The sequence below is a fragment of the Loxodonta africana genome, chromosome 9 (assembly GCF_030014295.1).
Source record: "Loxodonta africana isolate mLoxAfr1 chromosome 9, mLoxAfr1.hap2, whole genome shotgun sequence".
Taxonomy (NCBI): Eukaryota; Metazoa; Chordata; class Mammalia; order Proboscidea; family Elephantidae; genus Loxodonta; species Loxodonta africana.
Window position 1 is genome coordinate 123,464,182 of NC_087350.1, and position 22,481 is coordinate 123,486,662.

At 52.7% G+C, this 22,481-nt stretch overlaps 1 protein-coding gene across 1 annotated transcript; it reads right to left on the minus strand.

Annotated features, from left to right (window-relative positions):
* Positions 1–3,730: 3,730 nt before the first annotated feature.
* On the minus strand, positions 3,731–10,283 carry ZMYND19 (zinc finger MYND-type containing 19). The gene is made up of 6 exons (XM_064290804.1): positions 10,163–10,283; positions 8,803–8,862; positions 7,714–7,820; positions 6,569–6,709; positions 4,322–4,502; positions 3,731–4,194 (listed from the first exon to the last, which is right to left on the minus strand). The coding sequence occupies exons 1-6, from the start codon at positions 10,211–10,213 to the stop codon at positions 4,051–4,053; spliced, it is 684 nt and encodes a 227-aa protein (XP_064146874.1). The 5' UTR covers positions 10,214–10,283; the 3' UTR covers positions 3,731–4,050.
* Between the last annotated feature and the right edge of the window lie 12,198 nt (positions 10,284–22,481).

The window sequence follows — 22,481 nt, forward strand, 5'->3', positions numbered from 1 at the left end:
CTCCGCCTCCTTCACGACTCCTTCCGGGGCGCCAGAAGGGACTTCCGGCATGGACGGACTTCCGGCCGCGAGATACCGGCCGTCGCGCCCCCTGTCGGCCGGCGGCCGTCGCTCCAGGACTACGGACGTCACCCACGTGTCGCCCTGGCCCGACCGCGGCCCTCGCTCGGCCATTGGCCCTCGGGCAGGGGCAGCCGAGGGTCCGGCACGGACTCGCCGGGGTTTCTGGGCGGAGGACGGGAGAGGGCCTGGGAGCCTGAGGGCAAGAGGCCCGGTCGTTCAGGCGGCGCTGGTCCAGGGCCGCCGGAGAGGTGCCGGCCTCGGCTGTCCTTGCCGCGGCTGACTGCCACCCTAGGGCGACCGCCTCGGCGCCAGGCCCAGGTGTGAACACCTGGCTGAGGTGCAGGAAGCTGAGGCGAGGCAGGAGGGGGCCTGAGAACACGGCGGCTGGGGGCGCAGGCAGTGCACACCTGAGCTACAACGTTCTCAGGTTCTGGGCAGGGCCCCCCAGCAAACTCTGGGAGCTGTGCCCCCACCCACCTGCAGCCCCTACTCAAGCACACCCCAGCTGCAAGCCTGCATTTCAGACAGTTACCCACGACTCACTTCAAACGCTGGCCAGGACCATCGGCACTTCCACCCCGCCACACAGTGCTGAGAGCAGCAGGTCACAACAAGGCCCTGGCCACTTCTCAACGTAACTCCAATAAATCATCAATTTGTCAAAATCGCCAAGGCCATCTGGCCATTCCCCAAGGATGGGGGCAGATCCAGTGTGTGGCCTGGGTGCTGCCTCCTCCTGGAAACCTGTTTGAAAGCTGACCACCCGGAACTCCAGCCCCAGCAGGCCAGTGGAAGCTAGGTCATTCCCACCCCGGGAATGTCCCAAATGCTGCCGTAGAACCAGCCCGACCCCAACAGCTTTCAGGGTACACTTTACCATTTCAACCCAGAGTTCCGGCGGGACTCAGAGCAGCCCTCACTAGCTAGAAGTGTTCCTGATCTGACCTTCCCAACAGCAAGGAAGGGTTGTCGGTGACAAAACCATGTGGGCATGCGAATCTGCCTTGGAGGACCCTCACAGGGCTTCCACCAGTCCTATTCTCTGGGATGCACTGCCCGGGGAGCTGCAGAAGCTGTCAGAATCTCAGCTTAAGAGACCAAAGGCTCCCAGGACCTGTACCCAACCAGGGGCAGCAATAGGAAGGCCCAGGGGCCCCAGTAATGGGGCCGGAAGGGTGCAAGGTGACGTGCCTTGGGACAGCACGAACATGGATGGCCCAGGAGGGCAGTCAGGGCAGCCAGGCTTCCATCTCCTGGATGGCAGCAGAGGGCCCTGTCACAGATTGAATTACATCCCCCAAAAAAGAGTGTACTAACGTGGCTAGGCCATGATTCCCAGTACTCTGTGGTTCTTCCCCACTCCGTGATTGTAAATGAGTGTACTAACGTGGCTAGGCCATGATTCCCAGTACTCTGTGGTTCTTCCCCACTCCGTGATTGTAAATGAGTGTACTAACGTGGCTAGGCCATGATTCCCAGTACTCTGTGGTTCTTCCCCACTCCGTGATTGTAAATGAGTGTACTAACGTGGCTAGGCCATGATTCCCAGTACTCTGTGGTTCTTCCCCACCTGTGATCGTAAATGAGTGTACTAACGTGGCTAGGCCATGATTCTCAGTACTCTGTGGTTCTTCCCCACCTGCGATTGTAAATGAGTGTACTAACGTGGCGAGGCCATGATTCCCAGTACTCTGTGGTTCTTCCCCACCTGTGATCGTAAATGAGTGTACTAACGTGGCTAGGCCGTGATTCTCAGTACTCTGTGGTTCTTCCCCACCTGCGATTGTAAATGAGTGTACTAACGTGGCGAGGCCATGATTCCCAGTACTCTGTGGTTCTTCCCCACTCTGTGATTGTAAATGAGTGTACTAACGTGGCGAGGCCATGATTCCCAGTACTCTGTGGTTCTTCCCCACCTGTGATTGTAAATGAGTGTACTAACGTGGCTAGGCCATGATTCCCAGTACTCTGAGGTTCCTCCCCACTCTGTGATTGTAAATGAGTGTACTAACGTGGCTAGGCCATGATTCCCAGTACTCTGAGGTTCCTCCCCACTCTGTGATTGTAAATCAGTGTACTAACGTGGCTAGGCCAGGATTCCCAGTACTCTGTGGTTCTTCCTCACCCTGTGATTGTAAATGAGTGTACTAACGTGGCTAGGCCATGATTCCCAGTACTCTGTGGTTCTTCCCCACCTGTGATCGTAAATGAGTGTACTAACGTGGCTAGGCCATGATTCCCAGTACTCTGTGGTTCTTCCCCACCTGTGATCGTAAATGAGTGTACTAACGTGGCTAGGCCATGATTCCCAGTACTCTGAGGTTCCTCCCCACTCTGTGATTGTAAATGAGTGTACTAACGTGGCTAGGCCAGGATTCCCAGTACTCTGTGGTTCTTCCTCACCCTGTGATTGTAAATGAGTGTACTAACGTGGCTAGGCCATGATTCCCAGTACTCTGTGGTTCTTCCCCACCTGTGATCGTAAATGAGTGTACTAACGTGGCTAGGCCGTGATTCCCAGTACTCTGTGGCTCTTCCCCACTCTGTGATTGTAAATGAGTGTACTAACGTGGCTAGGCCAGGATTCCCAGTACTCTGTGGCTCTTCCCCACTCTGTGATTGTAAATGAGTGTACTAACGTGGCTAGGCCATGATTCCCCGTACTCTGTGGTTCTTCCCCACTCTGTGATTGTAAATGAGTGTACTAACTTGGTTAGGCCATGATTTCCAGTACTCTGTGGTCCTTCCCCACTCTGTGATTGTAAATGAGTGTACTAACATGGTTAGGCCATGGTTCCCAGTACTCTGTGGTTCTTCTGTGATGGTAATTTCATGTTGAAAGGATTAAGGTGGATTTTACCCCCACTCTTTTTTTTTTTCTTACTCAGGTCACCTGCCCTGATCCATTGCAAAGGGAGTTTCCTTGGGGCGTGGCCTGCACCACCTTTTCTCTCTCAAAAGATAAAAGGGAAGCTAGCAAGAGCCAGAACCTCATACCACCAAGAAAGCAGAGCTAGGAGAACGTGTCCTTTGGACCCGCGGTTCCTGTGCTGAGATGCTCCCAGACCAAGGGAAGACTGATGACAAGGACCTTCCTCCAGAGCTGACAGGAAGTCTTCCCCTGGAGCTGGCACCCTAAATTCAGACTTCTAACTTACTGGACTGTGAGAGAATAAACTTCCCTTTGCTAAAACCATCCACTTGTGGTATTTGTTATAGCAGCACTAGATGACTAAGACAGGCCCCTCCCTGTCCTCGAGTTCAGAAATGAGCCCCTTGGAAGGCCGAAGGAACCCTGGCAGTCTGGTGGGATGGGCTCTCTGGGCAGAAGCCACAGCCCAGCCGGTCTGCACGTGGATCAAGGTGAAAACCTACAGATGCCAGGTCTAGAATGTTCCCCGTCCACTGAACGCCAGCAGTCCTTCGCCAGCTCCCCAGAGTTTCCCGAGTCGACTCAACCATAAAGCTCGGCAGCACAAGGTGAGGAGGAGAGCAGTCAGGGCTGAGTGATTCGCCCCTTTACTTAGCCTGTAAACATGACTTCCATGCAGATGGCGCCGCACGAGCACCAGGGCCCACCCTGCTCTGCTCACTGCTGACGCTGGGTGCCCGGGAGGGAAACATCCACTCCAAGGCCATCTGAGACACGTGGCCCAACAGCCGAGTGTTTGAGTATCACAGCAAACGATTCTATTTGTGATTTCTAATCCTCCCACTGCCTCCCCCCCAAAAAACTGTACATCGAGTTTACAAACATATTAACATATAAATAATGACAACGTCCTTGCCGGCCTCCCACTGTCTCAGAGTGAGTAGCACTGGAGGCGCCCACACAAGGGATGCTGGCCAAGCTGGTCTCTGTGGCTGTGGGCGCATCACTGGGCTGCATGGCGCCCATGGGTCCAACCACCAGTGTGTGTCCACTGTGCCTGAGAAGGGCCCAGCTCCAATCCTGGGTCCAGCTGCGGTGGGGCGTGGGCTGCACGGTCACCGCTCAGGCTCGAGCTCATGCTGGAAAGGGCGCTTTTTCTCGCGGCAGTGCTTCTTGTGGGCGGGCCAGTCCTTCTGCTGGCACTGTGAGCCACAGTAGCGGGCCACCTGGCACCGCCCACAGATGTTGAACTCCCGGAGCTGCAGATACAGAGCAAGCTATGTCACAGCCCCTGCAAAGACCACACCCGATACCAAAGAGCCCCGGCCACCTGGCATCAGGCCAGCGTGAGGACCAACGAGCAGTGTGGCCACTGGGCAGACGTACCTGCTTCTCGATCATGGTGCAGGGAGGGTAGTGGCACTCATAATAGGTGCAGGAATTTTCCTCCTCCTCCACCACATCCCCATTGGCATTGTAGTACCGGGTGACGTTCAGGACGGGGAACTGCTCCTCAATGGGGTCCATGGGGAGCTGCTGAATTGCCAGCCAGTACAAGCTCTGCTCCCTGCAAGGAAGCACAAGACACTGAGCACCCTCGGCAGCTTGAGTGGACTCTGGTTTGCTCCTGCTCACCACTCCCCAACCTTGTTTCTTCAGCCCAACCCCGACCAGCACCTATCTCTATGCAACGCTGAGGCTTCTGTTCACTTTGTCTTTCCACCAAGGCACAGCACCACAAGTGCCATGGGAGCAAAGACTGTCCGCCTTACTCTTGGCAAACTCCCTGAAGCCTGGGACTGGCAGGCACACAGTGGGCCCGCCCCAAACACCAGCTCAGGGCAAGTAAGACAAGCACTCGGTGTGAGTCAACGAGGAGTCTGCCAGCCAGGTAATGGCAGCGTGTGGCCTCACATGGCTGACCGGCCTCCCTGCTACCAACCCCGGTGGCACTGTAGCCACTTTGTGAGTTGCCCCACGTGCTTCTAAAAAATCACCTTGCTTGATGGGCCAGAGTAAGCGTCTGATGCTAGCCAACAACTGAAAAACCCTTCTGATACAAAACTGACGTATGAATAATAGGCCCTGATGAGGACCTAGCTGACGAAGTGGGGCACTGAGGGGTACGGGGGTGCAGGGGTACCACGGGCGCAGGGCAGTGGGTAACTCCACCCTGCTCCAGGCCTCATGGCGGGCAGCACCACCAGGGACAGCAGGGGAGCAGGTGAAACAGCCACCTTAAACCAGCCCCGTCTACAAAGACCAGACCTTTAAGAGACTTGATTAAGAGCTGGGCGGGGGGGCCGGGGAGGGGGATGCGGCCACACAGCCTGGAAGGGATGTCCTGGGCCTCTGGGCAGCAGCTGGGGTTAACAGGCCAGGTGGACATACGGCTTCCATGTCCTGTAGTAAGAAACCCCCAGCTCTAGCCCAGGGACTAGAAAATCAAGTGAGAACTGTCCTGGGACTTGCCCAGGTGCCATTGGGGTGGCCATCTTCTGCTCTGTGGGTACCCACTAGAGCGCAGTGGGGCAGCTGCTGGGACCCTCTCTGTCCCGCCATGCCCACCGCCAGCTACAACTCTGAGTGCTTCAGCCGTGGGGGCCAGGGAACACCTGCACTCTGCTTTGGCCAAACCGAGCTCAGCGTTGTCACTTGTAGCCAAAAACCTGGACTAACACAATCTCCAAAAAGATAAAAATCCATCTAAAGTGCCGCTCCACTCTAGAACACTGTGAGGGGGTTTCTGGGTCAAAACACTAACAATATCAAAGGAAAAAAAAAACCCAGGTAAAGCCAAGAGAGTGGGAGAGCCCGATCCCACCCTCTGACCTGGCCAAGGCCCCCGAGGAGGTAGCAAGGCTGACGCCCAGAGTTACCTCACTGCACAGGGCTCTCCTGGAGCTCGCCATCCCGCCCCGCTGTACCTGGCTGCTGGAAACGCCAAGGGAGATGATGGCAAGACCTCCTCCCACAGCCACCAATGATCAGGATGACCGAGACACTGAACAGGCCCACAGCACCGACTGCCGTCTTTTGAGAAATGTTGCCAAAATCAAGAAAGGCTTTTCTCAAAGCCCCAAGGCTGACAACGTGCACAGAAGGCCACGGGAAATCCACCATTGGTACAGACACAATAGGACACCAGAGGCACCCCAGTTTGGGCCCTGCCAGGGTGATTGCCTTCCCAGGGCTCTGAGAGGCTGGCATCTAGGCTGCCTGAGGGCTCCAGACCCCGAGAGGGAGGAGGCTTGTGCCAGGCGGAGTCCCTGCATCCTCCCACCATGGCTTGGAGCACAACCAAAGCCCCATGTGGTCACACAGGCAGCCTCCTCAGGAGGAAGCATGCAAAGGCCTGCCACTGCCCTGGCCACTGTGGTCCTGCTGCCTGCAGGCACACAGCCAAATGCCCTCACTCATCACAGCAGCTGAAGAAGACCCCCGGAAACAGTCACCAGGAGATGAGCCCACAAAGACTACACCACAATCCTCTCCTACTCCATAAAAGACAGAGAGACTCCGTACCAGGTCCAAATGCACACAGCAGGGTCAGGGCAGAGAGCCGACGTACCCCTTAAGAAGAGGGCCTCAGGCCGCCAGCCTGGCCACTGGCACCACCCCGCGAGGACCCACCTCTGCTTGCTGGAAAGCTCCTCGGCCTTGGGTCGCCAGCCCCAGGGCACCAGCTGCAGGTTGTCCAGCCGGTTGTCCACAGTCACAGCATTGAGATGCACCACCTGGAAGCCGGGGGCAACACCACCCCTGTGCCGCTCCCTAGGGACAGAAATGCTCAAGAGTGGCCCACCAGACCCTCACAAACATGGGTTTTTACGTGCACGTGATAAAAATACATATAAAACACTTGTGGTTTTAACATTTTTACATGTATAATTCGGTGACATCGTTATCTTTGTCGTGTTGTGTTGCCATCATCACCATGTTCCAGATTTCCCATCAGTGACGTTATCAAGTCCACTGTGCCGTGTGGCCATCACCACCAAGTTCCAGGTTTTCCATCACTCTTAACAAAAACCCAGTGCCCTCTAAGCAGTGACCACCACCCCCCCGCTCCTCCCCCTTCTCTTGCCACTAATAAGTTTTACTTTATGTTGGTCTATTCTAGACGTTTCATGTAAAAGATGGTATAACATCTATGCTTTTGTGACTAACTTTTCTCGTCACGATATTTTCAAGGTTCTACCGTGTCGTAGTATATATCTCTTTATAACCAATAACATTGCATCCTGTTAGTATACCTCACAAATATTTTTGGTTAAATGTGAAGGCACAACCAGAAAGAAAAACAAGCCACAGGATCTGAAATGGCCCTTAAAATCCCAATGGGCAAGTTCCGGGGCAGGACTGGGCCAGAGGAAGCCCAGTATGGGCGTTAGAAACAGACAGAACAGAGTCCCTACCCTTGGCAATTCAGTTCCTGGACTGAAGAACCAAACAAGGAGGGACCCCCCAAGGGATCCTGCTGCACACACCCAGGTGAGACAGCCCCCCCACCATGCCTGCCCCGTCAGAGCCCAGGGCAGCAAGTTCCCTGGCAACTGGGAGACTTTCAAGATAGGTACTAAGTAACATAAGATGAAAATTAGTCACTCTTTCAGGTTAGTGGAAAGGACGCTCAGAGGTGGCGAGGCAGATCCAGCCCAAGGGAACCATCTGCTCACCACCTCTGTGCCCCCTGTGCCCACAAAGCCCAAGGCGGGGGATAAGGGAAGCCCACTGTACTTGCGGCCGCCGCCACGGCCACTGCTGTAAATACCCACCACAGCAGCTCATGCAGCAGCCGTCCAGAGCCCCGTCCTCGATTCTTGTCAAAGGCATAAGCGAATATCTTAGCACCATTTCCATCTGCATCTACTTCCATCCGAGCCTAAGAAGGAACAAGGGAAGGTCAGTTAACACATTTCTGATTCTCACCAACATTTCAAACTCTTCCTAGAAAAACAAAGTGAAACAGACAAGCCGGAGGAACAAATGCCAGCAGCAGCCTAGGTCCAAGTGCCTGTTGGGACGTGCCATCGTGTCCTGAGAGGTTTCCCAACCAGGAGCACAGGCACCACACCACATCCTGACAATTGTGCTCTCTCCCCTCTGGCAAATGCTCACAATTGTGCTCTCTCCGCTCTGGCAAATACTCACAATTGTGCTCTCTCCGCTCTGGCAAATGCTCACAACAAAGCACTGTGGACAAAAGTGTGATCAGAGCTGTCCCTACCCTTAGAAAAGCCCCCAGCCAGGGGGCAAAATAAGCCCTTGAACAAACAACCACAGTGAGAAGGGTTAGGGACCCAGAAGAAAACGCAGAGCAGCAACAAACTCCTAGGAGTTTTCCAAGAAAAGGGGATATTAGATGAAGATCAGAGGCACGGACAAGAGTCCGACGGGTAGAAGACGATGAGAAAGAGGCGAGAAGGCCACACCTAGGCCCAGGGCAGCAGGGACGTGGAGCGATCGGAGGGGGGAGGCCTTCCGGCTGATGGGGGTAGGCAGGACCAAGGCGGGAGACCAGCAAGCGTTTCTAAGGATTAACAGCTTCAACAGGTTTGACAAAGACATTTAGTCAAAGTCTACAGAATCTGGTCTGTTTTTGGGGAACAGAGCTGGCAGGCAGAATGGATGCAGGGAAAGGTCAGTGTTTCTGGCCAGCGGGAGCTGCAGGGAGAGTCCACTGTGAACCCCAGCAGCAGTGACCGTCAGACTACTGTGACACCGTGGTTTGGATGTGGTGGCCCCAAGTGGTCCACAGCCAGCACCAGCTACTCAGGACAAGATTCCACGCTTACAGCGCAGGACGACACGTTCTCAAGACCACCATCAGCCCCAACCTGGCCCGCAGAGAACGCCATCCTTACCTCGAAGGAGTAGCTCTCCACCAGGGGGATATCTTGTTCATCGATCAGCGTGTACTTGGTCTGGAAATTAACAAATGTGTAACATTTTTATATTTGGGACCAACTAATGGCACCCTGAAATTATAAACTGTAATAGGCAGCCGTGAGGTACGCTAGCTGAGAAGTCAGGACAGGTCAGCAAGCGAGCCTCTCGGTCCACTCTCGGTGGATGAATTTCCACTTTGGCATCAGAGAGACACGTAACAAGCTTTGAACCTCCATCCACATAAGACTCACTGTAAGAACAACACTGAGCCAGACCACCTGCCAAAGTCTCCGTAACAGCTCCTTAAATCTAGTTACTAAGGTAGAAAGATCGGCCTTGATTGAGAAAGAACACCCAGGAGGCTCCAATTAGCATTTATTAAGTTGAGTGAAGTTTACAGCTGCTCCCTGGTTCATTCTCTTTAGCTTTTTCTGCCTTAAGTGTTCCAGACAAAAATCTTAAGTGATGGCATTAATGCATCCAACTACTATGTCAGAAAGAGTCTCCGGGCAACTGGGACGGAGCAGCCCTTCCCTGGTCAGAAAGCGCATCCCAAGGGCCTTTGCCCGCGCTCCTGAGGAAGGACAGGAACTGCCCATAATCTTCTCTCACTGCTGGTACCGGCGGAGACAATTCCCAGCCCACTGGACTTCACCTTCGTCTGCCTCCGCTCCTGTCTCCCACCACAAGCCTCAGCCACTGGGAGCAGGCACCAGGTTCCCCTTGGGGAGCGGTGGGTGCAGCGGGACAGCCAGCCCCTGGAAACAGCCAAGCTCACGGGTGCCCGAGACCCCGGCCTCAAACGCTGGAGGGCGAGGACCAGAAAGAGGAGTGAGTGGACCCTCAGCCTCGCCGCACAGGACCCTGCCCTGATGGGCCCACTGGTGGCCACCCTCGGCCAGCCCCTGGCGGCCTCACCGCGCCGGCGCTCCACTAGGGCTGGCCGCGCTCTCTGCCACCGGCCCCCGCGGGGCCGCCTCAACAGACAGAACCAGGAGCACCGGACAGGTCTGCGCGCACGCGGGGCGCCGCCAGCGCACCCCGACACCGGCTAGGCCCCGGCCCCTAAGCACCCCTCGGAGGTGCCGCAGGTGAGCGCGGCCGGGCGCGGGAGCCCCCCGGGCGGTGCAGGAGCGCGGCCTCCGTCCCGGGGCCTCCAACCCGAGGCGGGAGCGGCCCGCCGCGCACTTAGCCGGCCCGGGCCCGCAGGAGGGGTGCGCTCCGGGCCGCGGCCGGCCTGTGCAGGGAGGCGCGCCGCGGGGCCCGGCCCGCCCGCCGCCGCAACCGCCCGCCGCCGCAACCGCCCGCCGCGCCCGCCCGGCCCGCGCCGCTCACCTTGCCGGCCACCCGGCCGAGCCGCACGATGCCCAGCTTGAAGTCGGTCATGGCCGGGCCTGCGCGCTCGCCGGCGCGCCGCTCCCCCGGGAGGCGCCGGGTTGAGGCCGGGCGGCGAGGCCGCGGCGGACCGGGCGGGTCCAGGCGGCCCGGGCGGACAGGCTGGGCCGGGCTCGGGCCGCGCCGCCTCGCGCCCGCCGGACCTGCCACGCGCCGCCGCCGCCGCCGCCACCGCCGCGCGCACCGCCTCGAGTGGAGCAGCAGAGGGCGGGGCGCGGCCGCGAACACACCCCCGGCCCGCGCCCGCCAGCCAATCGCGAGCCGCGCACCGCGCCGGCCGGCGCGCGCCGACGCTCAGCGGCCAATGGGAGGACAGCGGGCGCGCAGGCGCAATGCGGAGCCAAGCAAGCGCGGGGGAGGGGCGGGGCGAAGGGGCGGTGCTTGCGCGGCGGGCGTGCGCCTACGTCAGTTTCGCGGGAAGCTTTGTGCTCCGTGGAGCCCGGCTGTCCGTCCCCACCCCCCGGTCCGGCCCGTGGCCTCTCGGTCCCGGCCCCCGGCCCCCGCCCCCCGTCCGGCCCGTGGCCTTTCGGTCCCACCCCCGCCCCCGGTGCCGCCCGTGTCCTCTCGGTCCCGCCCCCCGTCCCCCGTCCCCCGTCCCCCGTCCCCCGTCCCCCGTCCCAGGCCCGTGGCCTCTCTGTCGAGGCTTCCACCCCCCACCCCGGGCCGCCTGTGGTCTCTCGGTCCCGGCCCCACCCCCCGCCCCAGGCCCGGGGCCTCTCGGTCCCTGCCCCCGCCCCCCCGTGCCACCCGTGGCCTCTCGGTCCCGGCCCCCACGACCCCCGTTGCCGCCCGTGGCCTCTCGGTCCCTGCCCTCGCTCCCCCACGTGCCTCCCGTGGCCTCTCGGTCCCTGCCCTCGCCCCCCCGCCCCGTGGCGCCCGTGGCTTTTCGGTCCCGGCCCCGCCCCGCTGTCCGCCTCGCCCCCTCCCCGACCACAGGCCCTTGATTCTGACGCCCGGCCGGTCCCCTCCTCCCCGCCCGTGTCTCCCCGGCCCACCGACCCTAGGCCGAGGCCAACCCTTCCTCGCGGCAACTCTGGTCCTCAAGCAACAGTGGCTCCTGGCATTCCAAGAGACCCTGCGGTCTGGGTCTCCGGGTTTGCCGGGCCCACGGGGCTGTCAGAGGTGGGCCGCAGTCTTTGTTACCCGTTCTTCCACCAAGTCCAGAAGGGAGAGGGGTAAAGAGCAGAGCCTGCTGCTGCTGCTGCTGCAGGGACGGCGAGCCCCAAGGCCAGGCCCGGCTAGGGGTGTGAGTGGGCCCGGGTCCCGGAGCTCCAGGGGGATCTTGAGCAGGGCAGGATCAGGCTACCCTCGGGCCGATGGCTAGGGCAGTCTTTGGATGTGGGGAGGACTGGAGCGAGGGGGCCACGCTCCAGGATCTTGGCCAGATGCTGGTGCTGGGGACAGGTCCTGCAAAGACTGCTTAAGCCCCCTGCCCACCCGAGGGGAGTTGCTTTCTGGCTGGGGCAGTGAGTGTCTTCCTGTCCTTCAGGACACTTGCACGCTCCACTTCTCATGGTCTTGGTAGATACCCAGTTAGAGTAGTGGGGCAGGGTGCCACCAGGGCCTGGGGCTTCTCCATGCAGCCCACCTTCAAGCCACACCAGCCTTTTGTGAGCGCCAGCCTTCCTCTGTGAGCTGGGGCAGGAAGGGCCCTAGGCCCAAGTCTTTCCCGAAACAGGAACTTCAGAGAATTCCATTCTGGCCTCTTAGGTCTCTGGGAAGAAGGGCCCACCAGGGAGGGGCCAAGGGCCTGGTGGGCATCTGTCAGGGTTGGGGGCGAGGCCTAGACCCACCTCTGCTTGGGGCATATCCCTGCCTTCCTGGGGGAGAGGAAAGGCTGTTGGTCCTGGTTGTGTGGAGATGAGGCATCTGGGTTGAAGGCTGGTCCTTACTCATCGGGACACCCTGTCCTACCAACCTCCCAGAATCCTGAAGGATGAAGCACCTCAAGCACGAGAGCTGGGTGCGGCTCTTGGAGGACAGCCAAGGGACACTGGTACCTTGGTTTAGGCTTGACTTGAAACAGGGATTTTAGTGCAACTTGTTTGTTTGGGAGGAGGTCCCAGAAAGCACTGGAAGGGGAGTGGGAACGGGAAGCAGGAAAGGGAAGAACAGGAACCCGTAAAAGGTGTTGCTAAAGCCAGCGGAGCTCTTCCCGGTACACTCTGGAAGTCAGTGTGGGACACAGAGGGGCACCTACTCCCCTGCTCTGCTGGGTCCTTGGTTGGGGCTGGTCCTGGGGAAGGTCTGTCCCTGTCATATCTAGCCTGCTTGGCAGAGCTGGCTCCCACAGCCACAGCTGAAGGGAGAGAACTTTCAGGTGATGGAGATGAAAATGGCAGGTGTAAGGTGCTGTGAGCAGGGCCCAGATGGTGGAGGGCATGTGCCTGGACTGCTCTGGGCAAGTCACTTGGTCTCTGGGTCTCAATGCAGCCCCCAAGTATAAAGAACATGCCAATGCATGGCTTCAGTGTGTGTGCGGGTGAAATGAGACAGCACCCATTCCTCTGTCAGGTACCCCTTAAAAGGAAAACTCTCCCCTACACCCCCCTCGAGCCACTGTCTCCTGTGCCTTTTCTCCTAGCATATTCATTTTCTATGCCTTTTTAACAATCTACCGCAAGTGAAGCGTATTAAATCCATGATCTCACCATTCCGTGGGTCCAAAGTGGGTTTCTCTACCGCAGGTGCTGGCGGTCTGGGCCGCCGCTGGGGAGGCTCTGGAACAGGCTGCTCCCAGGATCACTCAGGTGGCCAGCAAATCGGCCCTTCTCAGCCTCTGGAGGCCACCTGCATTTCCCTCATCTTCAAAGCCAGCAATGGCAGGAGGAGCCTTTCTCAGCTTCAGATTCTCCTTCCTTCAGCTGGAGAAAGGTCTCTGCTTTTAAGAGCTCGTGTGAGTCCATTGTCCCTGATCAATAACCCAGGATAACCCCCATTGTAAGGTCACTGATCAGTGACCTTAATTACATCTGCCATGAAACACCAAGTTCCTGCAGTGAGGGTGCTATACCTTTGGGGGCCACTCTGCCGACCACACCATCTCTGGGTCATCTGCTCCACATGATGGCCCTCGTCAAGGCCCAAGGCCCAAGGACCTTTGTCATCACTGGGCACCCACTCTGTTATCCAGGTCCTGGAGGAGGCATGGGGGACTTAAACCAGCTCACACACCAGTGAGAGAGACAGAAATACACCTCTAGTGAAAGACATAGCATGTTAGGAAGGAAAGGAAGGAGCTCAGATAAAGAAGTGGGGGTGCCAGTGTGAAGCCCTGGGCAGAGCCTCACTGGGAAAACTGCTTTTGAGCAAACAGTGGGAGGAGTGGATGAGCTACACGGATGGTTAGGGTAGGAACATTCCTAGCACGGGGAACAGCCAGTGTGAAGGCCCTGAGCTGGGGACATGTGAGTGAGGCAGGTTTGAGGGACTGGAGTGGACAGCGGAGAGACAGCAGGGGTAAGGTCAAAGGGCAAGGGGGGAGGCTATGAAGGCTGTTGAAGGACTTTGACCTAAGACAGAAGTGAGGTCACCGGGGGGTCTGAGCAGTGGGGTCACATTTCCACAGGATCACGCTGGCGATCCAGAGTTCACCAGAGAGGCATCACACAGTGATAACACAGGGAGGGTAAGGAGTCTGAGGGGAGTCGGTGTGCTGCGGGGAGCTTGGGGAAGTTCTCTTCTGATTGCTTCGATATCTTAAGCCCAAAACAAGGTCATCAGTGAACATGAGGATGAGAGAGCAAGCATTCGCAGCAGAGAAGACAGGACTGCCTTGGGCAGGGTACCTGGGCGATCTAGGGAAGGATGGCGATGTGCAAGGAGGCCAGCAAGTGGACTGTGCATTTTCTTCTAGCCTCTTGAGGCCGCTGAGGAGAAAGCAGGGAAGTAGGAGTTGGATTGCAGTTGTGCCAGGCACATGTGATAAAGCGAGGGGTGCTGGTGGCCCATGGGGTCTGAACTGAATGAGAAAAGACATGAAGACATGAGGGGCAGCATCCATGGGGTCAAAGGATTGTGAAGGTGGGGCACCAGAGGTAGAAAGTGGAAAGACGAGGGCATGGTCAGAGAGCAGCTGCATGGACTTGAGTTTGTGGGAGGTGGAGTTGTCTGCTGGTGTGCAACAAGCCACCCCAAACGTTGGCAGCTTAAAACAACATCAATTTTATTATTCCTCCTGATTCTGTAGACCACCTGGAGGATCTTCTCTTCTACATGGGGTTACTGGGTCAGTCATCCAGTTGCATTCAGCCGGGAATTCACCTGAAGCACCTCAGTTTTCTTCTGAGTGGTTGTTGTCTAGGGCTTCCGCACAGAGCTGGGCAAGATGGCTTGACCTTCCTTACAGCATGAGGGCCGTGTTCTAAACGGCAAGTCCCAGTGTGCAAGCATTTTTTGGGTCTTTCCTTGAATCGTGCTTGCTAATGTCCAAAGCGAGTCACGTGGGCAAGACAAGAGTGCCTGTATGAGGGTTGCACAGAACAGCTTGAGTACTGGAGGTGTCCTCCCTGGGGGTTGACAATGTGGCACCCCCCACATTCCACCCTCTGGACCCTAATGATTTAAGTTTCTTCCACACAAAATCAGTCATCCCCCCGCAAAGCCAAAACACCAAACCTGTGGTCGTCAAGTTGATTGCGACTCATGCCAACCACGTGTTACAGAGTAGAACTGCTCCATAGTTTTTTTGGCTGTAATTTTTACACAAGTGGGGCCCAAGGGTCCGAGGCCGGCGGGAGGCGTGGGTCCGACTCTTTCTGTCCCAGTGCCACTGGGTGGGTGTGAACCACCAACCTTTAGGTTAGTCCAAAGCCAAACGAAACGCATTGCCATTTAGGTTAGCAGTCAAATACACATTGTTTGCACCACCCAGGGACCTTCATCCCCACTAACACCTGCAAAGTGACCATCTTATTAAGGCATTAGGTTTGGAGTCCGACATCCTGTGATCTGTAACTCCTCTAGGTATGGGTGAAGCACCTGGCTGTGGCTCCTCCTGCTCTAGAGATATGCAAAGTAAAAGACAAGTTATCTGTCCCTGGTAACATTCAAAGGTGAGACATGGGAAAACTGCAGGAGATGTTCCCCTTAAAAAGGGGGAAGGCTCCCAGCAGCCGCTGATCCATGAAAATGTTGAAATCCAACCAGACATATGACACCAGCCCCTAACTCTGGGGGCAGCAGAGCTGTCATCACGGCTAGTTGGCTTCCTGCAAGGGGTTCCCCGGTCCACTGTTTTCAGCGGTTCTGGCTTCCTCCTCTGGGCTCTTGGCTCTGCACCGAGTCATACTTCCGTTTCTATAGGAAATGGCCCATGTGTTTCTCAGCCTACTTCTTGCCTGATTGTTTTTGTTAGTTGCCATTGAGTCAGCTACAACTTATAATGACCTTACATATAACAGAATGAAACATTGCCCGGTCCCGTGCCATCTTCATGACTGTTGGTATGTTTAACTCCGGTGTTATGGCTACTGTGTCAATCCATTTTATGGAGGGTTTCCCTCATTTCTGTGACCTTCTACTTTACCAACCATGATGTCCTTTTCTAGAGATTGGTCTTTCCTGATGATATGTCCAAACTAAGCGAGGCAAAGCATCACCATCCTCACTTAAAAAGGGTATTCTTATTGTATTTCTTGTAAGGTTGATTTGTTCCCTCTTCGGGCAGCTCACAGCATATTCAATATTCTTCACCAACGCCATAATTCAAAAGCATCAATTCTCCTTCCATCTTGCTTTTCCTTGTCCAGCTTTCATATGCACATGAGGCAATTAAAAAAGCCCATGGCTTGGGTCAGGTTCACCGTAGTAACCAAAGTGACATCTTTGCTTTTTAAAACTTTAAAGAGATTTTTACAGCGGATTTGCCCAATACAACCGGCATGGACATTGATTGTTCATCCAAATAGAACGAAATTGTTGATCACGCTGATTTTTTTCCCTCAATTTATGATGATGTTTATTGATCCAGTTATGAGGATTTTCATTTTCTTCACATTCAGGTGTAACCAGGTTGAAAGATGTGGCCTTTGTCCTTCATCAGGAAGTACTTCAAGTCATCTTCATTTTCAGCAAGCAAGGTTGTGTCATTTGCATGTTGCAGGTTGTTAATAAGTCTTCCACAAATCCTAATGCCATGTTCGTCATATAGTCCTCCTTCCTGGCTTATTTGTTCAGCATACAGATTGAATAAAAAAGGCGTGTTAAAACAAAAATCATATTAAGCCAATAGATTGAAGTTTATTAAATATACAATTTGCAAATTGGAGTAACATTTTGACTAAAAAAAGAACCAAATCTGTTAATCTGTTGCCATTGAGTCTATTCCAATTCATATAGCAACCCTATAAGACAGAGTAGAACTGAGACAGGTAGGGTTAACTGTGCAGGCAGAACAAAACAGCTGTTAAAAGATTACCATCTAGAAGTTGGGTAAACAGGAACCACACCCTGTTGTGAGACAGATAGGGTTAACTGTGCTGGTGGGACAAAAAAGCTGTTAAAAGATTACCATCTAGAAGTTGGGTAAACAGGAACCACACCCTGTCAACATGAGATAGGACTGGGGCAGCCCGTGAATTACTATCTCCTTCTTAGTGTTTTTCTAGACCCCTCCTCCTGTCCAGGCTCCGCATGTGCAGACGAGCAGAGCGTGACTGCTGTTTGACCTTCCCTAGCCCTCCAAAGATGATGATGTAGTGCCAAAGATCTGTGTGCTTGTGCCGTATCCCATAATAAGTGATGCCAAGGGCTGCCGAGAGGACTCCATCTTGAATATCAGCGGGTTCCATCTAATTAACCTAATCACTGGGTTCCAACCTAATTAACATGCACAGCCATTCTGATAAGTACCTGCCCCTTGAAAGAAGCCCACTAAATATTCATTACTCTATTGTCTCCACCAAACCCATATAAGCCCTAGCCTTGCTTCCCTTTTTGAGTCAGTCTTTTAGAGAGGCTTAGATCCCCGCTGGCTCCTTTTGCTTGACTCAAGCAAAATAAACCTTGCTGAAGATAAAGTTTGTCTTTCGCATGTATTCTTACTTGGGAAAAGGCAAGGACCCTTTGTGTCAGATACGCGATTGGTAACAGAACTGCCCCATAGGGTTTCTGAGGAGCACCTGGTGAATTCAAACTGCTGACCCTTTGGTGGGGAGCTGTAGCTCTTAACCACTGCACCCACAGGACTCCAGATGTTTTGACTAGGGAATCAGAAATGGTCCTAAGATGAGAGATTCTCTATAGACCCCTGTACCTCTTATTGACATTGAAAAGGGCTGGGGAACAGTGGTTACATGACAATTTACCCTAAAACAGTTTGGAGTCACACCCTGGAGTTCCAGTTTCTTGAAATTGACTGCATATAGATAATTCTTCAAAAAGGCCCAATGCCTGAGGCAAAATGTCTCCACTAAGTCGCCTACTAAACTACTGTTTGACCTAAAGGTCACTTCAGGAAACCAGTTTCTTCAAGGCTCAAGTTTCGAAAGGACACTTTGGGGCAAATGGCCTGGGTGGGTCACCTCAACTCCATGGACCCCAGAAATTGGAATTCCAGAATTAAAATGTTTTCTCAGGTGGACGGATGGTTACAAACCTAAATGTGCACATAAAAGGCAAAAGTTAGTGTAATGGAGTATATTTACTGTGAGTAGATACAATTGGAATTGGGCAACTTTAACCTGAACATAGAAGGAAGAGGTCATCGTCATGTTAATTTCTCAGGAGACAGCATCAGGGTTCCAGGCCATTGGAGAAACCTGATCTCCAGGACATGCCATGCATTTCCCAGTCAGACCCTGGGGCTCCTGTTCTTGGAAACTGGCTGCTCAAGATAATTCTTTAAAAGACCTCAATGCATAAGGGAAAAAGATCTCCACTAAGCTGCTTATGAGGCTATTGTTTGGCTTGAAAGTGACTTTAGGAAAACCATTCCTTAAAGGCTCAAGGTTCAAAAGGATACTTAAGGGTAGACGGCCTGGGTGGGTCACCTCAATTCCATGAACCCAAAAATCTGGATTCCAGAAGAATCAAAATGGTTCTGTGATTTTCCCACCCTATCACATACCTACCTTTTCCGGTTTCAAACCACACAGTATCCCCTTGTTCTGTTCAAAGGACTGCTTCTTGGTCCATGTACAGCTCTCACATAAGCACAATTAAGTGTTCTGGAATTCCCATTCTTCATTACATTATTCATCATTTGTTCAGATCCACACAGTCAAATACCTTTGCATAATTGATAAAACACAGGTAAACATCTTTCTGGTATTGTTTTCAGCCAAGATCCTTCCGACAACAGCCATGATATTCTTACCAATCGCCAATCTGACACAAAAGGTCCTTGCCCTTTCCTGAGTAAGAATACACACGAAAGACAAACTTTATCTTCAGCAAGGTTTATTTTGCTTGAGTCGAACAAAAGGAGTCAGCAGAGATCCAACCCTCTCTAAAAGACTGACTTAAAAAGTGAAGCAAGGCTAGGGTTTGGTGGAGATAACAGAGTAATGAATATTTAGTGGGCTTCTTTCAAGGGGTGGGTACTTCTCAGAATGGCGGTGCATGCTAATTAGTTTGTGTGCACCTCTGGAATCCAAGATGGAACCCGCTGATATTCAAGATGGAGTCCTCTCGGCAGCCCTTGACGTCACTTATTATGGGATATAGTGCAAGTGCACTGATCTTTGGCACTAAGTCACTATCTTCGGAGGGCTAAGGAAGGTCAAACAGCAGTCACACTCTGCTCCTCTGTGTATGAGGAGCCTGCAAAGGAGGAGGGGACTAGAAAACACTAAGAAGGAGATAGTAATTCAAGGGTTGTTTCAGCTTTATCTCATGTTGACAGGGTGTGGTTCCTGTTTACCCAACTTTTAGATGGTAATCTTTTAACGGTTCTTTTGTTCCACCAGCACAGTTAACCCTAACTGTCTCATATCTATCTCTCCAGGTCCTCTTCTGAATACAGCTTGAACTTTCAGGAGCTCCTTGTTGATGTAAGGCTACAGTCGTTTTGTAATTATCTTTAGCAAAATTTTGCTAGCGTGTGATATTAATGATATTGTTCCCCTTTTAAAAACTTTATGAATTTTCTGTGTATCAAATTATACCTCACTTCTTCATACCAAAGCCAGGTACCACAAATATCGAGAAGGCCCCTCTCTCCTGTAAGCTACAAACCAGAGGCTGTGGGACAATGACTCTTAAGATTTTCAGAAGACCTTTTGTATGTCTTCAAGGGCCTAGGGGGACCCGGAAATATTTCAGAGGTTTTAGCAAGGGATATTATAGCCACACGCTTGATTTTTACCCCTGAGGTTGTATTTTAATGCCAGTACCCTGAATTTGATATTTACTCTGAGGCCATTTCTTAAGAACCTTTCGCTACCTGGAGGGGCTGAGAGTGAGGGTGCTTTTTTTCCCCTCCCCAACTCAACAAGACCTGTGTTGGAACTCTTTAACTTCTGCTTGAACTTTTCCTTTTTTAATTCATCTCTCTTTTCTTTCTCCCACTTTATCATGAACGGCTGAAAGAAGCCAACTGGCCCTTTGAAACTTCTGCTAGGGAATCTCCTTAATCAGCCCACAAGTTAATTAGGTACATTTTCTGTCTTCCATGTTACCAGTCTGTATTAGTTATTTAGTGCTGCTATAACAGAAACACCCGCAAGTGGATGTTTATTCTTTCACAGGTTAGGAGGCTAAAAATCTAAATTCAGGACACTAGCTTTAGGGGAAGGCTTTCTCTGTCGGCTCTGGGGGAAGGTCCTTGTTTCCTTTCAACATCTGTGGGCCCAGCATTCCTTAGAGATCTCCACGTGTCTTAGCATCAATCTTTCTGAGTCTAGGAGGTTCATGGTACAGGTACCCTGGTCCAAAGGACACACTCTACTCCTGGCTCTTCTTTCTTGCTGGTAGTGAGGTCCCTCTCTTCTCTACTCCCTTCTCTCTCCTTTTATCTTATAAAAGATGTGACTCAAGCAAGGGTGTGACTTTAGCAAGGGGAAGTGACTCAAGATACAGCCCACGCTAATCCTGCCTCATTAACATAGAGTGGTTTAGGATTTAACAATACTGGGAATCATGGCCTAACCAAGTTGACATATATTTTTCTGGGACACGATTCAATCCATGACACAGTCTCACCAATTTTTCCACCAAGAGATAACATGGTTCACTGTTTCTCCAGCCTACAGTAGCAGGCTCATGGACCTTCCAGCACCCTCCTGCTGCCTGGCCCGAAAGTCAATGCTACATTTAATGTTTTGTTATGGTAGTTTCTCACTTGTAAGTACCAATTTCTATTTCAGTTTTTATCACTGCATAGCAAGCTACTCTAAAATTTAGTAGCTGTCTTAGTTATCTAGTGCTGCTATAACAGAAATACCATAAGTGGATGGCTTTAACAAAGAACAGCCCCATAGAGTTTCCAAGGAGCTCCTGGTGGATTTGAACTGCTGACCTTTTGGTTAGCAGCTGTAGCTCTTAAACCACTATGCCACCAGGGTTTCCTCTCACAGTCTAGGAGGCTAGAAATCCAAATTCAGGGGCATAGGGATTGGAGAAAGACTCATTAACAACCTGTGTTATGCAGATGACACAACCTTCCTTGCTGAAAGTGAAGAAGACTTGAAGCACTTACTGATGAAGATCAAAGACCACAGCCTTCAGTATGGATTACACCTCAACATAAAGAAAACAAAAATCCTCACAACTGGACCAGTGAGCAACATCATGATAAACGGAGAAAAGACTGAAGTTGTCAAGGATTTCATTTTACTTGGATCCACAATCAACAGCCATGGAAGCAGCAGTCAAGAAAAAAAAAGACACATTGCATTGGATAAATCTGCTGCAAGAGACCTCTTCAAAGTGTTGAAGAACAGAGATGTCACCTTGAAGACTAAGGTGCGCCTGACCCAAGCCATGGCAGTTTCAGTCGCATCATGTGCGTGTGAAAGCTGGACAATGAATAAGGAAGACTGAAGAAGAATTGATGCCTTTGAATTGTGGTGTTGGCGAAGAATATTGAATATACCATGGGCTGCAGAAAGAACGAACAAATCTGTCTTAGAAGAAGTACAGCCAGAGTGCTCCTTAGAGGCAAGGATGGCGAGACTGCATCTTATATACTTTGGACATGTTGTCAGGAGGGATGAGTCCCTGGAGAAGAACATCATGCTTGGCAGAGTACAGGGTCAGCGGAAAAGAGGAAGACCCTCAATGAGGTGGATTGACACAGTGGCTGCAACAATGAGCTCAAACATAACAACGATTGTAAGGATGGTGCAGGACTGGGCAGTGTTCCGTTCTGTTGCCTAGTGTCGCTATGAGTTGGAACCAACTTGAGGGCACCTAACAACAACAGCTCCAGGGGAAGTCTTTCTGTTTCTTATTGGCTCTGGGGGAAGGTCCTTCTCATCAGTCTTCCCCTGGACTAGGAGCTTCTCATCACAGGTACTCCAGGTCCAAAGAATGTGCAGTACTCCTGGCTGTGCTTTCTTGGTGGTATGAGGTGCCGATGTCTCTGCTTGATTCTCTGTTTTATATATCAAAAGAGATTGGCTTAAGACAAGATCTAATCTTGTAGATTGCGTCTTGCCTCATTAACATCAAAGAAGTAGGATTTACAACACAGAGGAAAATCACACCAGATGACAAAACGTGGACAATCACAGAATACTGGAAATCATGATCTAGCCGAGCTACTAATCGCTAAGCCACCAGGGTTTCCACTTTGGAAGAATGGAAGTGAATTCCCCCGGCTGAGTGTCCTTCTCTACTGATAAGGTTCCTGCGCAAAGCAAGCTGAGAAAAAATTCTACAGAAGTAGTTTAAAAGACTTGGGTTGTTAGTAAACAAAGAGTATTCCAGCCCAACTTTTGGAGTCAGTAGACCTCTATCAGCAGGGGTGTTTGTTTTAGATTCTCTTTGATTTGCATGGTTCTATTTTTCCAAACCAAGATGAGTTTCATTATGTATAATCTTCATAATGACCAATATTATTCAGCTCTGACGAAAAAACAAAACTACAAAAAAACAGAATGACAAAATATATGTAAAACTTAAACAACTGTTTTGCTTAAGCAATTCACTTAGTACCCTATCAGACTCAAATTTTGGAGAGCCTTTATGTGTTCTGAAGGAAAACAAAGTAAGGATTAATCATGTAGCCTAGAGTAGTAACTGATGAGGGGAGGCCTTAACCAGGTCCAGGAGCCGAAGGGACAGGGCGCCCAATATATTCTGCAGAAACATGTTT